The sequence below is a fragment of the Stenella coeruleoalba genome (assembly GCF_951394435.1).
Source record: "Stenella coeruleoalba genome assembly, chromosome: 12".
NCBI lineage: Eukaryota > Metazoa > Chordata > Mammalia > Artiodactyla > Delphinidae > Stenella > Stenella coeruleoalba.
In genome coordinates, this window is record NC_137158.1 from 75,384,468 (window position 1) to 75,398,502 (window position 14,035).

General features: G+C 45.1%; 1 protein-coding gene across 4 annotated transcripts in view; it reads left to right on the top strand.

Moving 5' to 3' along the window:
* The window catches only part of PLEKHG1 (pleckstrin homology and RhoGEF domain containing G1), a 222,130-nt gene that overhangs the window by 185,851 nt on the left and 22,244 nt on the right, over window positions 1-14,035 (top strand). For all 4 annotated transcript variants that reach the window (XM_079939440.1, XM_079939441.1, XM_079939438.1 and 1 more), the window contains 5 exons: window positions 2,288-2,438; window positions 5,631-5,762; window positions 8,528-8,710; window positions 8,801-8,896; window positions 9,061-9,147. In XM_079939440.1, coding sequence (XP_079795566.1) covers window positions 2,288-2,438; window positions 5,631-5,762; window positions 8,528-8,710; window positions 8,801-8,896; window positions 9,061-9,147 — 649 coding nt within the window. The remainder of the gene's footprint in view (window positions 1-2,287; window positions 2,439-5,630; window positions 5,763-8,527; window positions 8,711-8,800; window positions 8,897-9,060; window positions 9,148-14,035) is intronic.

Below are 14,035 nucleotides of genomic sequence, written 5' to 3' on the forward strand. Positions count from 1 at the left end.
TTATGCTAAAAGCCAGCGTTGCACCACACCCTCATGCAGAGAAATCAAAGAATCAGCCCTCAACTTCTCCACAACGCTTCCTCCTGTGGGAAAGGAAAAAACATTCCAACTCTGAAGAATCAACAAAATTCTGGACCCAATTATCAGGATCTAAGATGCTAGAGGGGCTTATTTGGAGGATTATGTCTGTGTAAATTTCATTATAAACATGTCATTTGAAGAAATATCTTCTGAATGTGCAATTTTGGAAGTTTATGTTAAGAAGGATTTTCTGACAGTAATAAGAACAGAGGGCACAGAACGAAGGCAGCTTTTATAAACTACACTGCTTCAGGGTCAGGGGATAGGCACAGTCATTTGTGCAGGACATTTCTGAGAGCCTGTCCTTCGTAGGGCACAAGTCCAAGCTTGGTGTACACTGGCAGGAAATAGGAACGAATATCCCTCGCCTTCTAGCAGTTTATATTGTTTTGAGAGTCGGAACTGAACCAAATGCAATAGTGGAACAGCCGTTAGGAAAGATCAAATCAATGAATACAAGTCAATGTAGTACCAACTCAGTCATATGTAATAGAAGCTAAAGATGCATGAGATAAAGGAGGAGTAAGTCCCAGCGAGGAGAAATCAGGACAGTTTCCAGGAGGAAGTGTTTTTTACCTTGGGTCTGACTTTGAAGAAGGAAAGAAACGTGTTAGCAGGGAACTGCTCCCCAGGCCCTCTCAGTGAAGCGGGCACATCCGGTTCTTGCCCAGTTGTGTGGTTTTCGTATCCATAGAAAAAGATTTCTTCCTGTCCCCTTGCCTCCCATCAATTTGCTCTCTGAGGCCCGAGATTTCCCTCCCCCGTCTTCACAAGCCGTGAGCGCCAGGTGTTTCAGCCCATCTGACAACGCGTCTTTCCCCTTCGGATCCAGGCTGGTGATATTAAATGTCGCCTGCACACCTTGACAGATGTCTTTCTTCATACCAGTCATGCCCCAGTGACTTTGCTGGGAAGAGGCACAAGCCCTCCCTCTTGTCCCCAGGGAGGAGCACAGACCCGCTCAGGTCATTGTTCTCGGATGTCTCCCCGTGGCCTGAATCCGGAGTTCAGTGTGCTCAGGATTTCTTGCAGGTGTCTTACCCTTGGGCAAGAACTCAAAACTTCAGATGGTTAGAAGGCCAGTGGGCAGCTGATTCTGACTCTAAAGAACCTTAGAAAAGTCCCTAGGTTACATGATGAAGAATAGTTTTGAAATCTTAAGGGAAAAATAAAACCATTTGAACAGAGATATTTCTCCAAGCAATCAGGCACGAAAGGGATTCTGATCGCTTAATTAGGAGACCTCCATCCATGTCACTTCCTTCCAAGGAGTTTTATTTTGTTGTTTGGCTCTGTTTTTCTAAATTAATTCTGAAAACATATTACTGAGTTGGGGAGAAAGGGGCTGAAATTACTTCCACCTGCTTCCTTCTAAGTTATGTGACCATAAGATTTTAATTTACGTGTGTATGTGCAACTATACTAGCCCACCAGCTTGCTTTATGTATAAGATATGAGCTTTGTTTCAACCATCCGTCTAGGATGTTTGGGGGCCGTACTTATTGGGGAGCTGAGGTGGAGGAAGAATTCCGACCTACTTTTCTAATATGCTCTGTAAGGCACGCTCCTTAAGGACCAAGGTTATCCAACTGTTTCAAAAGCTGAATTTAGAATGAGGCGAGTCACTTGGCGGTGGAAAGAAGGATCTGTTCAGAGATTCTCAAAGGAAAGTTCCTCGGGGGATGGGGTCTCCAAAGACCTGCACATAATGTCATGCACTTTGTGCATTTATTTAAAGGCAACCGGCAGAGGGGGTGGCAAACGTCCGGCACGGGGCTGGATCTACTGGGAAGAAGGCACTCCTTTTGTTTAGTACAAAGGTGCCCACTCTTTGCAATCTAACTTGAAAACTGAATACAGATGTGTATTTGAGCACTGCACAAAGATGCCAAGATGGGACAGAATTAGGGGCTAACGTCCAATTTAAATCCCCTTTGCAAAGCCCTGTGTCCTGGCAGGGGCAGCATCTCCCTGGAGGAAGGAGCTTCCTGCTTAGATGCCATGTGTCCATGTTTTACTACCTTCTTATAGTGTCTTTTTCTAATTCACCCACCCAGAGGGACACCGTTTCTAAACCTGCCCAGAAGCATTCTAGCTTCTCTAGCTCTTACCTGTTTTAAGGTATCAGCACACTCCAGCGTTTAAAACTTGAATGCTCGTGTCAAGCGTTACAATTTAGATTTTAAAATATTTCTTCTTCTTGCAGATCCGTGGCTGTGCTAACAGAGTGCATGAGGAACAAGATGCTGGCCAAATTCTTCAGGGAACGTCAGGAAACTTTGAAACACTCACTGCCTCTGGGGTCCTATCTCTTGAAACCAGTTCAGCGGATTCTCAAGTATCATCTCCTTTTGCATGTAAGTTTCTGCCTGCGCTTGAAGGACTTTCTAGGGGATGGGGATTTTGTGTGTATATGTTAAGTTTAGGAGGAAAAAAAATCAGAAAAAGCTGTGGACATATGGAAACATTTTCCACACTCATACTTTACAACTGACTAATCTGCTTTGAGGAATTAGAGATATTTATATTCTAGGCCTGCAACCTCATTGACAACAGCCAAGTAAAAAGATTCATTTTGGCTCTGATGGTGATAGGGCTTAGGAGTGACAGTTTCAGGCAGGGAGCTATCATTCATGAACAACAGATCTTTTTGTTAGGTTTTATTTTATTTCCATGAGCCCGGATTCAGTAGGCAGTTGGGAGGGAGAGCTGTTTGTCATAGATTGGCTTGTGTAGGGGCAACGAGAAGGGGCTGAAAGGGGAGAAGACAGATGAGCAGCGTGATGAATGATCTTCGAGCTGGGCCTCCCATCACTTCAGGGTCTGTTTTCTTTATATCATTTCCCATTATTTGTACAAAATTCAAGGAGACCTTAGAAACAGAAGTAGACATGGCTCTCATACATTCTCATTTCTTATCTCCTAAGGAAGCTGATAAAAATGGGAAATAGTGTTCTTGAAAGTAATTTCATTCTATAAGTAGGATTGATTGCCTTTGCAACTTGAGAAAGACAGGATAGCAGAGAGGTTGGGAGCAGGGCTCTGGGGCAAGACTGCCCGGGTTCAAATCCTGTACATTTCCCACGTTCGTGGTGCCTCGCGGGCGGTCAATAAAAATGAGCTATTATTTTTATTTTATTATTTTTAATACTGCATTAAAAATCTTTTTTAAAAAAGATTTAAATCCAGAGCTCCTATGTTTATCAACATGCCTGCAATTTACTTGTATCACTTTTTAAATGATTCCAGGTTTCTAACTTGGATAGGCATTCCAAGATTGCTCAGTTCATACACATTTAAAAGTTTAAGAACTCTTTATGGTCCAACTTTACCAGAGATTTCTCAGCTTTGTCTTTTTGCCTGCCTGGCTCATCTTGGGAGAATCTTGCATCCTGTGAAGCCACATCAGGGATATTACTTTAACTGTTCGATTGGTTTTAATGACCTCTAAATTTAGTGGGATTAATTTACTAAATCAGTGTCCAAATAATTCTTTAAAAAAGAATAGCTTTCCCAGGATAGATCTTTCCTGGACTCTGCTAATATGGCATTTAAAACTAGTATGTCCCAGTAATCTCTGTTTATGGCTTTCTAGAGAGTAAGTCAATCAAAAGAAGAGTCTCGGACCTCCGTTATATAAGCATGTCAGATATAACAAGTCAAGATTCTTACAAAAAGTTAACTGCTAGGAAGAACAGCCCTTACCCTCTAAATTAAAAGCTGGTGTCTTAGTTCACGCTGCTATAACAAAATACCATAGACTGGGTGGCTTAGACAACAAACATTTATTTCTCACAGTCCTGGAGGCTGAAGTCCAAGATCGGGGGCCAGCATGCTTGAGTTCTGGGTTGCACACTGCCTTCTTCTCCTCATTTCCTCACATGGTGGAAAGAGGCAAGACTGTGCTCTGGGCTCTCTTTTATGAGGGCACTAACACCATTCACGAGGGCTCCACCCTCATGGCCTAACCAGCTCCAATGTCCCTACCTCCTAATACCAGCACATTAGAGGTTAGGATTTCAACATATGAATTTGTGGAGGGCACAAACTTCCAGCTCATAACAGCTGATAGTGAAGATAAAAGGGAAGAACAGTGGTTAGATTAATTTAAAACTAATTGCCTGGAGTATTTTTGCTTTTATAATTGGTTTAGAGTGTTCCTTCTATATCATGCACATCACTTCAAAGTTGTGTAGCCACCTGTGAAAATCCCCACAGAAATACACTCTGTACTTCTGAGTCTGTCTATTGATGAACAGGATTGCCTCTCAGACTAAAAGAAGAAGTGATTATTTTTTTAAGTTTTCTCTTGATCTTAAACTTACCTGGGAGTTGTTAGTTTAGTGATACAGTTTCATAGGACCTTTCTAACAGCTGAGTCTGAGTGCAGAAATAAAATGTAAATTCCTTTCCAGTTTCTAGCTGGATGGAAAATTTGAGGATTCAGTAAAAGTAAACAAAGTGTGACTAAAAAACAAGGGAACTAATCTTCATAATTTATACCATTAGATTCAACCTCCACCCTTGAGCTTAACATCTCTGCATGATAAGTGTCATAGGAACAGTCTAATTGACTCTAATATCTTCTTACTCTTTTAGATACTTACATTGGAATTTAGATACTTAAAACTTATTGTTGCTCTTTGAAGACGATACAGCTTCAATTAAATAAGCATTTATTTACCACCCAGCTCTCTGGTGGGCACTGTTGAGAACATAAAGGATAAAGGAACTATGCAATAGTCCCTATCCTTAGACTCCTAGGAGTCTAGGGACATGTGTCTTATGTACTTAGAAGAATTAGATTATAATCGTGTCCCTTTCTCACCTCCCTGGGATTGTGGAACTCCAGGGCTCAGATAAGTGCCGGTGTTACATCCTTCTGACCATCAGAGAGTGAATACTTGAACCATGAGATACCTCTCAGCACTCTGAAGGATTATCTTTAGTGAATTTCATGAACTAGTGAAAGGCTTTAAAGGCTTTAAAGCCTTGACAACATGAAAATGTCTTGCTGTAAAGGTATTTTTTTAATATAATATTCATTGGTTTTTGTTTTGCTTTGTTTTGAGGCCATTACATATTAAGTCCTGTGTGTTAGTTTTGCTTCCTCTGGGAGGAAAAAAAAAAATGTTTCCTATGTAGTAAGAGTGAGAACCATATTACTGAGAACTGGACTACACTGGCCAACAGGAAGTTCAGAAATCTCCAACTATAATATCAACTCTCTTATCTATTATAATCACTCTAATATCTCTGTGAGACTTAATGGCCTGTATACTTGTTTTGTTTCATCCTCCTTGTCAAATTCCTCCTTATGCAATTCTCATCGACTTCTATTTTTCCTAGCTCCATTCTTATTCGTATCTTACCATTTTGTTGTAGGTATTTCTGGTAGTTATCTCAGAATCTTAAGGAAAGATGATAGTGTGTAAATAAGCAAAAATAAAATGAGAAACTAATCACAGAAGTGCCTTTTGTTTCATTGAGTATATAAGAAAAAAATTTTGAAAATAACTAGGGTTGGGTGTTTTGGGTTTTTTTTAAAGGAAATAGAAAATCACCTTGACAAGGACACAGAAGGCTACGATGTGGTGCTTGATGCTATAGACACGATGCAGCGAGTGGCCTGGCACATCAACGACATGAAGCGGAAGCATGAACACGCCGTCCGGTTACAGGTGAGGCCTCAGGGTGGCAGTACCTGGTGGGGCTGCGGCCCTATGACTTATCATTTCCCAAATCAGATATTAAGGCTGTTCAGTGTTGCACGTCATTCACGGCCTTCATCATAGATCTCCTTGAGAAAAGATCAGGACATCGATAATACTGATCATTATTTACTGGCTATTAAAGAGAAAGGTACATTGTAACGTTCAAACTAATTGTTTGCTCATAGCCCCTTCCGTGACCCAAATTAAAAATTTGAGTCTCCCAAGGCCTTATTTTATATTAATTACCAATAAGCAATTCTTGCTGAAAGCAACTCTCTCCAAACTGCTTTTTTTTTTTTTTTTAATAAATTTATTTATTTTGGGCTGTGTTGGTCTTTGTTGCTGTGCGCGGGCTTTCTCTAGTTGCAGCGAGCAGGGGCTACTCTTCGTTGCGGTGCGCAGGCTTCTCATTGTGGTGGCTTCTCTTGTTGCGGAGCACGCGCTCTAGGCACGCGGGCTTCGGTAGTTGTGGCTCACGGGCTCTAGAGCGCAGGCTCAGTAGTTGAGGCACACGGGCTTAGTTGCTCTGCAGCACGTGGGATCCTCCTGGACCAGGGCTCAAACCCATGTCCCCTGCATTCGCAGGCGGGTTCTTAACAACTGCGCCACCAGGGAAGCCCTCCAAACTGTTTAAAGGGATTTTAAGCCTCTGTTCCTCTCTCACTAGTTCATGCAAAATCATGAGGTGGCGAACAAGTGGTGATGGGACGGGGACTCAGAGGAAGGAGAGCTGAGTCTGGAGCCAGGTCCTTGACAGTTTCACTGGGGAGGAGACTCACCACTGCATTTTAGATTCCTCACTTTTAAAATAAGACAAGTTTACTAAGATCCCTTCCATTGTCAACATTTTGAGCCCTAAATTCCTGGGAACTTTGGATAGATGCTAAGTCAGCAATCATGTCCTGGGCATCTCAAAAGATGCATTATTTAAAAACAAAAGGTCACGTGGGCCCAGAGGCTAGTCCTAAGCTCCTTGTTGCCCCTGGAATAAAAGCAAAGCTCAGGGTGACTCCGTGCTATGCAGAGCACCTACATCTGACTCAGGAGTGAAAAGAGCTACGCTTTTCAGGCCATACCTCTGAACAAAACGCAAGGTTTCAGGACTTCCGTGGTGGTACAGTGGTTAGGAATCCACCTGCCTATGCAGGGGGACACGGGTTCGAGCCCTGGTCTGGGAAGATCCCACACGCCGTGGAGCAACTAAGCCCGCATGCCACAAGTACTGAAGCCCGTGCACCTAGAGCCCATGTTCCGTAACAAGAGAAGCCACCACGATGAGAAGCCCGCGCACCGCAATGAAGAGTAACCCCCGCTCGCCGCAACTAGAGAAAGTCTGTGCACAGCAGTGAAGACCCAATGCAGCCAAAAAAAAAAAACCTCTAGGTTTCATCTATAGGCAGCCAGAGTGTGGTATGACGCAATTGACTATCAAAAATCAAAGGAAGATGACATTCTTTTTATTTTTTTTATTCATTTATTTTTGGCCACCTTGGGTCTTCATTGCTGCACACGGGCTTTAGTTGCGGCGAGCAGGGGCTACTCTTCGTTGCAGTGTGCGGGCTTCTCATTGTGGTGGCTTCTCTTGTTGCGGAGCACGCTCTCTAGGCACGCGGGCTTCAGTAGTCGTGGCACATGGGCTCAGTAGTTGTGGCTCGCGGGCTCTGGAGCGCAGGCTCAGTAGTTGTGGCGTGCGGGCTTAGTTGCCCTGCAGCATGTGGGATCTTCCCGGACCAGGGCTCGAACCTGTGTCCCCTGCACTGGCAAGCAGATTCTTAGCCGCTGCGCCACCAGGGAAGTCCAAAGGAAGTTGACATTCTAATCTTCCAGGCCGTATCTGCTTTGTGTAGCAGTAGGAAAGGTTTTATGCTTCATCATTCAAGTGTTTTGTGGCATAACGTCAGACATAATGTGTGTTAGATATTCAGAAATGGCTAAATGACTGGTTTTTCATAGCTTAAGATTCTGTCTAGCAGTCTGAAGACACCACTACATCAGGCTCTGGCTCAGACTTACCTCCATTTCTATCTTCAACCAATGACGTTTTAGGTGGTTTTATGGGCTGCTTAATTAAGTGCTGTTTGTGAATGTTTTCATTTTTCCAAAATAACAACATCAGCTTCCTTTAGAAACGTTGATAGGGATGTACAGTAAATCCTAAAGAAACTTCAAAGTCATGCTATCGATATTTATGAAGTTCCGTTAAAAACACAGTGGCGAAGAAACATTCATTTCCTTTTCCCAGATGAATGGGGATTAATATCAGGAAATTTCTGAGATGTATCTTGTGTGATTTTCCTCAGGCTTTCATTTTGCGTTACTTATTTGTGGTGTGAGTTCGATTTCTGGAAAGAGGTTTTTCAGGTCAGTAGCTCTGGGGGTGTTCGTCCAGAGAATGTGGGTGAGCACATCATGAGAAGGACAGCTGAGAAGGCCACACACCAGCAGCCTCCTTACCTGGCTTGTGAAAGACAGTTCCACTGCCTTAGTAGAGGGATTATGGAGGGATGGAAAGAAGTAATTGGCAACTCGTCAGTTAACAACTTGATTCATTTCTGTTAACCCTGAAGTGACACCAGCCATAAATGCAGACACATCAGACACCACGCAGGGCCCTTAGCCCCTGTCGCAGGTATTTAGACACCATTCTTGAGGCTCAACAAATGGGCCCCTGTGTCCTCGCTGTCTTGCCTTCCCACCTCCTGTTTAATCACAGGGAACGTTCACTGTTTCAGGAGATACAGAGTTTGCTCACCAACTGGAAGGGGCCAGACCTGACCAGCTACGGGGAGCTAGTTCTCGAGGGGACCTTCCGCCTCCAGCGGGCCAAGAATGAGCGGACGCTCTTCCTCTTTGACAAGCTGCTTCTCATCACCAAGAAGAGAGACGACACGTTTACGTACAAAGCTCACATCCTGGTAGGTCCGAATAGAGGTCCCGGGCGAGGACTGGGGCGCTGCTTCCATCCTCTTGCGAGCCTGCCTCCCCCTCTCTGCCCGCCCCTCCAGTGCGGCAACCTCATGCTGGTGGAAGTGATCCCAAAGGAGCCCCTCAGCTTCAGCGTCTTCCACTACCAGAACCCCAAGCTGCAGCACACCGTTCAGGTACCAGCACCCCCTCGCCTCCCCGCCCTCGTGCGTCACGACTGGAGGCCTTTGCAGGACTTTCTGGCCACCTCACGTGTGTCCCATCCAGTCCGAGGCTCTTAGCAGTGTCTGTGTCTTGCGACTAGCGGGGTGGCGTGACTGTCCACATCTCCTCCCGGTAGGCAAAGTCGCAGCAAGACAAACGCCTGTGGGTTCTGCACCTCAAGAGGCTGATCCTGGAGAATCACGCGGCGAAGATTCCAGCTAAGGTAAGACTGTGAGGGCCGCAAACAGTAACACTGAGAGGAATTCGAGTCCCAGAAAGACAGCCTGACGGCAGCAAATGTGCATCTTCCAAAGTAAGACAGTTGAGAGACTACGTAAGGATCAACCGAACCAGCCATTGGTACTGAAACGATTCACATGTAGGGAGACTCGGTGGAGAGTTTTTGGTTTGTTGTTGTTCCTTTTGTGGCTTGAAAGAAGAAAAATAAGGAAAAGACTGTAAGGGAATTTCTAGAGAACTAGTAGAACATAAAGGCAGTTATGAGAATTATTCAAAGGTGTGCTAAGCACCTGGGGCGGATAAAGCTGGCTTAGGCTCTGTGGGAAGCAAGACCCAGACTCAGCCGTGAAGGAATTTGCAGACCAGGGAGCTGGTCGTATAAATGATGTGATGAATTAATAGAGGTATAAGCCAAGTATTGTGGAAGAATAGTGTTCAAGTTTACAGTCAAGTGAGGAGAGGAAGGAAAATGCCTGTTTGCTCAGTCTTAAAGGATGAGGAATTTTTTTATTAAGTGGGGGAAAAGAAAAAGGGAAACCAAGCTGAGAGAACAGCATAAACAAAAAACAAGGAGGTGTGAACAGGGGCCCTGTGTTCACAGCACACAGAATGTGCCCGGACGGAAAGGTCGAGTCCTCAGGAGATGGAGTAGGACGTAAGACTAGAAACGTGGAAAGCAGTCAGCCGGCCTTTGAAGGGCTTTGAACACATACACTGAGGAGCCTGGATTTTCGTGGTGGGAAACGACTGAAGGCTTTGTGGGGGGGCGTGGCATGGGCCGCCCTGTGTTCTGACAGTGTAACTTTGGGACAGTGTGACGGTTCAGCTGGCGGAGTGTGAGTGGCGGCAGGAGAAGAATTAGCGGGCTTCCACAGTGGCCTAGAAGAGAGACGAGGGGCACTGCCAGGGAGCATAAGAGATGGGGGGAGAGGCAGAGCCCATCATGGAACCAGAGGGAACAGGATTTTGCCCACCAAGTGCATGAGGAGAGGGAGAAATAAAAGTCAAGGATGAGTCAGGAGTTGGGCCAAGAGGATGGTGTTGTGAGTTCCAAGACGGGTTGCCCAGGGGAGGGACCGATTGGATGGGCCTCAGAGGGAGCAGCAGGGACACGTGTGCAGGGGCGGCTCAGCTGCAGGGAGAGATGCAAATCTCTCCACACAGTCACCGAAGCCCCAAGATTTGATAGGAGGACCCACACAAACGTGTAAAGGAAAGACGGACCCCTGGGAATCCCAACATCTAAGTGACCAGCAAGGGTTGGGGGATTTGCAGAAGAACCAAAGGCAGAGCAGCGGAATGAGGCAGTAAGAAAACCGAAGGAGAAAAGTGTGGTAACAAAGGAAGGAATGTCTCCGAGAACGAGTGGAGTAACCATCTCAAAGCCTGCAGAGATGAAGACAGATTCGGACAGAAAAGTACATATTAGATTTGGCAACTGAGAGATAAGGGCGAGAGGGCGGTGGGTGGACAAGCAAGGGAGAAGTAAGGAACAGACTGGGTGTAGCCTTCTTTTTTAAACAAAGTTCAGAAGAGACAAACGGTGGTAGTTTGAGGGGAGGTAAGATCAAAGCAAGATGCTTTGCCCTCATGAAGAATAGGGTGGACATGTAGGCTAAGGGGACAGGGAAAGAGAACAGGAGACAGTAAAGATAAGAGGTGGAACACCCCTTGGAATGTGACCCCAGGGAGATGGCGGAATAGGATCATCCTTAACCCCCGAATTTCGGGGATGGGGGCATGTACTGTAAATACAGTCTAATAAAAACATTAGATCGTGAACTTGATGCTGGAAGCTCAAAACTTCTTATTTACTGAAAAAGTATGCAAGAACGGCTAATGCACGCCTCCATATGTTTGCAATATGGCTTTTGAAAACACTTAAAGGATAGAAGTAATCCCATTGGTCTTAGGAACCAGAAACTTGGTGCGGCTCCATACAAAGGTAATCAATCTATTCGCCTCTTCTACGCTAATTACACTATTTATATTCCCTTTACCAGTAGGTGTAGGGGTTAGTCTTGGAAAGGGTCAGAAATATCTTCCCTGAGCCGGGGGAGAAGAAAAATGAGAAAGGATAAACTTTGAGGTGGACTTGAGGGAACTGAAAGGGTTTACCTTCACTGAAGTTGGTGGTAACGGCATCTACTGGGTGAGTGAAGCAAAGATGGGGCTGGATGTCCGAGGGAAAGTGGAGGAATTCAGAACACGTGCTAAAGAACACAGGCTAGGGACTTCCCTGGTGGCGCAGTGGCAAAGAATCCACCTGCCATTGCAGGGGACACGGGTTCGATCCCTGGTCCAGGAAGATCCCACATGCTGCAGAGCAACTAAGCCCGTGCGCCACAACTACTGGGCCTGCTCTCTAGAGCCTGCGAACCACAACTACTGAGCCCACGAGCCACAGCAACTGAAGCCTATGTGCCTAGAGCCCATACTCCACATAAAGAGAAGCCACTGCAATGAGAAGCCTGCACACCACAACAAAGAGTAGCACCCGCTCGCCGCATCTAGAGAAAGCCCATGTGCAGCAATGAAGACCCAATGCAGCCAAAAATGAATAACTTAAAAAAAAAAAACTAAAAGGAAAGAAAGAAAGAACACAGGCTAGCGAGTCAGTAGGGATGACTACAGTAATCTGTGAAAGGATCCTAGGCCCACTGAAGCTGGCCACCATGAATGTGTGTGTTGATCTAGCAACTTCAACATTAGTGTTGAGCCATGGGGCGCAGGTGGGTTCCCCAAGGCTGAGGACAGGCAGAGCAGTGAGGGTGAAGATTAAGTGGGCATGGGAAGACAGTGCCACCCAGCATCCCACCTGCAGTGACTGAGCATGATTTCCAGGCTGAGTGGAGGGTGAAACCAACCGGGAAGATAGGCACAGGTTGAAGGATAAGTCAGAGAACTGGTTCAGCAAGAGTTAAGGTGGAGAGATGGAAAGTACCGAGATCTGTAATTGAAGAGGGGACTTCTGGAGTCCTGCGGAAAGGGAGGGCACTTCTGCGTGATGATGAGGCTCTGGGGGCGGCTATGATTGTGTGTTACTGTTCTGGAGTGGAGGGATGGGTGATCAGAAGTAAAGTGGCGAGGAACTAAGGTGAGGGTGGAGAATGGATATCCACGCGTGCGGGGAAATGGTCCGTGCCCAGGCGAGGAGGAATGAAGTGGAGCAGTAAATGCGATGATGCTCATGAGAGTAGAACTGGGTGGAAAATAAGGAGATCTGAGATTTCTGAGAAAGGAAAGTCTGGTTGCTCTTTGCATAGTTTTTGAAAAGTATTTGAAACTTGTTCTCAGGGGCTATCAGCAGTGATTCGGTGCCCAGGAAATGAATGTGCACAGGTGTGTGCTTTGACTTAAGCATGAGTCTCATCTCATCAGGGTGTTGCGAGGTGTCAGGTAGCTCATGCAGAGAGGCAACTGCATTTGCTTCATGGTTAGTCACTTGCTTGCTGGCCTTGTCACTGGCAATGCCCTTCTGAGCAATGGCAGTGTGTCTTTGATATGCCCCACCTGTTGTTTACCTGTCCCTGGGAAAATCAAAACTGCCAAAGGGCTTCTGAAAATCAGTTATTGGCCATTACAAAGTGAAACTAGCTTACAGACCTTCCTCTTTCTCCCACACTAGGGGTGTGTATTCCAAGCAGTTTTCCCTTTATGTTTTATAATGGTTAATAGAGTCACAGTAGAATTGTGCTTTTTTGGTCCAAGTTCCTGACCCTTTTAGGTGTAAATAGATGTAAACGTTCTATTTTTTTTTAGCTACAGCTTCTTGAGCACACATACACTGTGCTGAGTACTTTATATTCTTATTTCACCCTTAGAAAAACACCTTACGAGAAAGGTCTTATTCTCCCCATTCTAGAGAAATAAAAACAGAGGCTCAGAGACGGAAAGTAAACTGCCCAAGTTTATGCAACTAGTATACGACTGAGCCCAGATTCAAACCCAGTTCTTCCTGGATCCAAAGTTGATCTTAACCACATTATTCCTAGGGAAAATGAAAGCACACTTATTTAATATACTTTATCCACCATGAGCTAATGATAATTTTATATTTTATTTAAGCAGGATTATTACTAAGTTGAAGTTTTCTCTTCTCAAGACTGTTTCTTATTTTCTTGAAGCTTTCAAACTATATTTACTCCTATCAAATAAAAGAATTACATAATGGGAACAAACATCAGAAAATGTACCACCGGGCTTCCCTGGTGGCGCAGTGGTTGGGAGTCCGCCTGCCGATGCAGGGGACACGGGTTCGTGCCCCGGTCCGGGAAGATCCCACATGCCGCGCGGAGCGGCTGGGCCCGTGAGCCATGGCCACTGAGCCTGCACGTCCGGAGCCTGTGCTCCGCAACGGGAGAGGCCACGGCAGTGAGAGGCCCGCGTACCAAAAAAAAAAGATGTACCACAGTTCTACTGTTAACACAGCTGCAGAGGTTAGGTTCCTCGTAACCTCCTTCCATTCCTTTCATTCAGTGATAGTCTCTGGCTGACCCCTAGTGGAAAAATGTGGGAATAGACTTTTTTTGAATTAAATGTCAAGACCAGAAAAAAAAATACTGAGTTCTCGAAGTCAAGTTTATGGATACCAAGAAACTTGCTGGGAATTAGCCATATGGCCCATCTGTATACGTGGCATATAAACTAAATTTCATCCAGATTAGTTGGGAATAAGGTTCAGGTAGAGACTGTTGCATTTTATATATTCGCGTGGTTCTGCCAATGCACTTCACGGGAACTGAGCTAACGTTTGTGTCTGAAATTAACTTCAACTAGTAACCTCAAACTCTGAATGTACGATGGAAATATCAGTGTCATAAAAATCTAAGCATTTGTTTTCTCAAAACTCAGGTGACTGCATTGTTTTG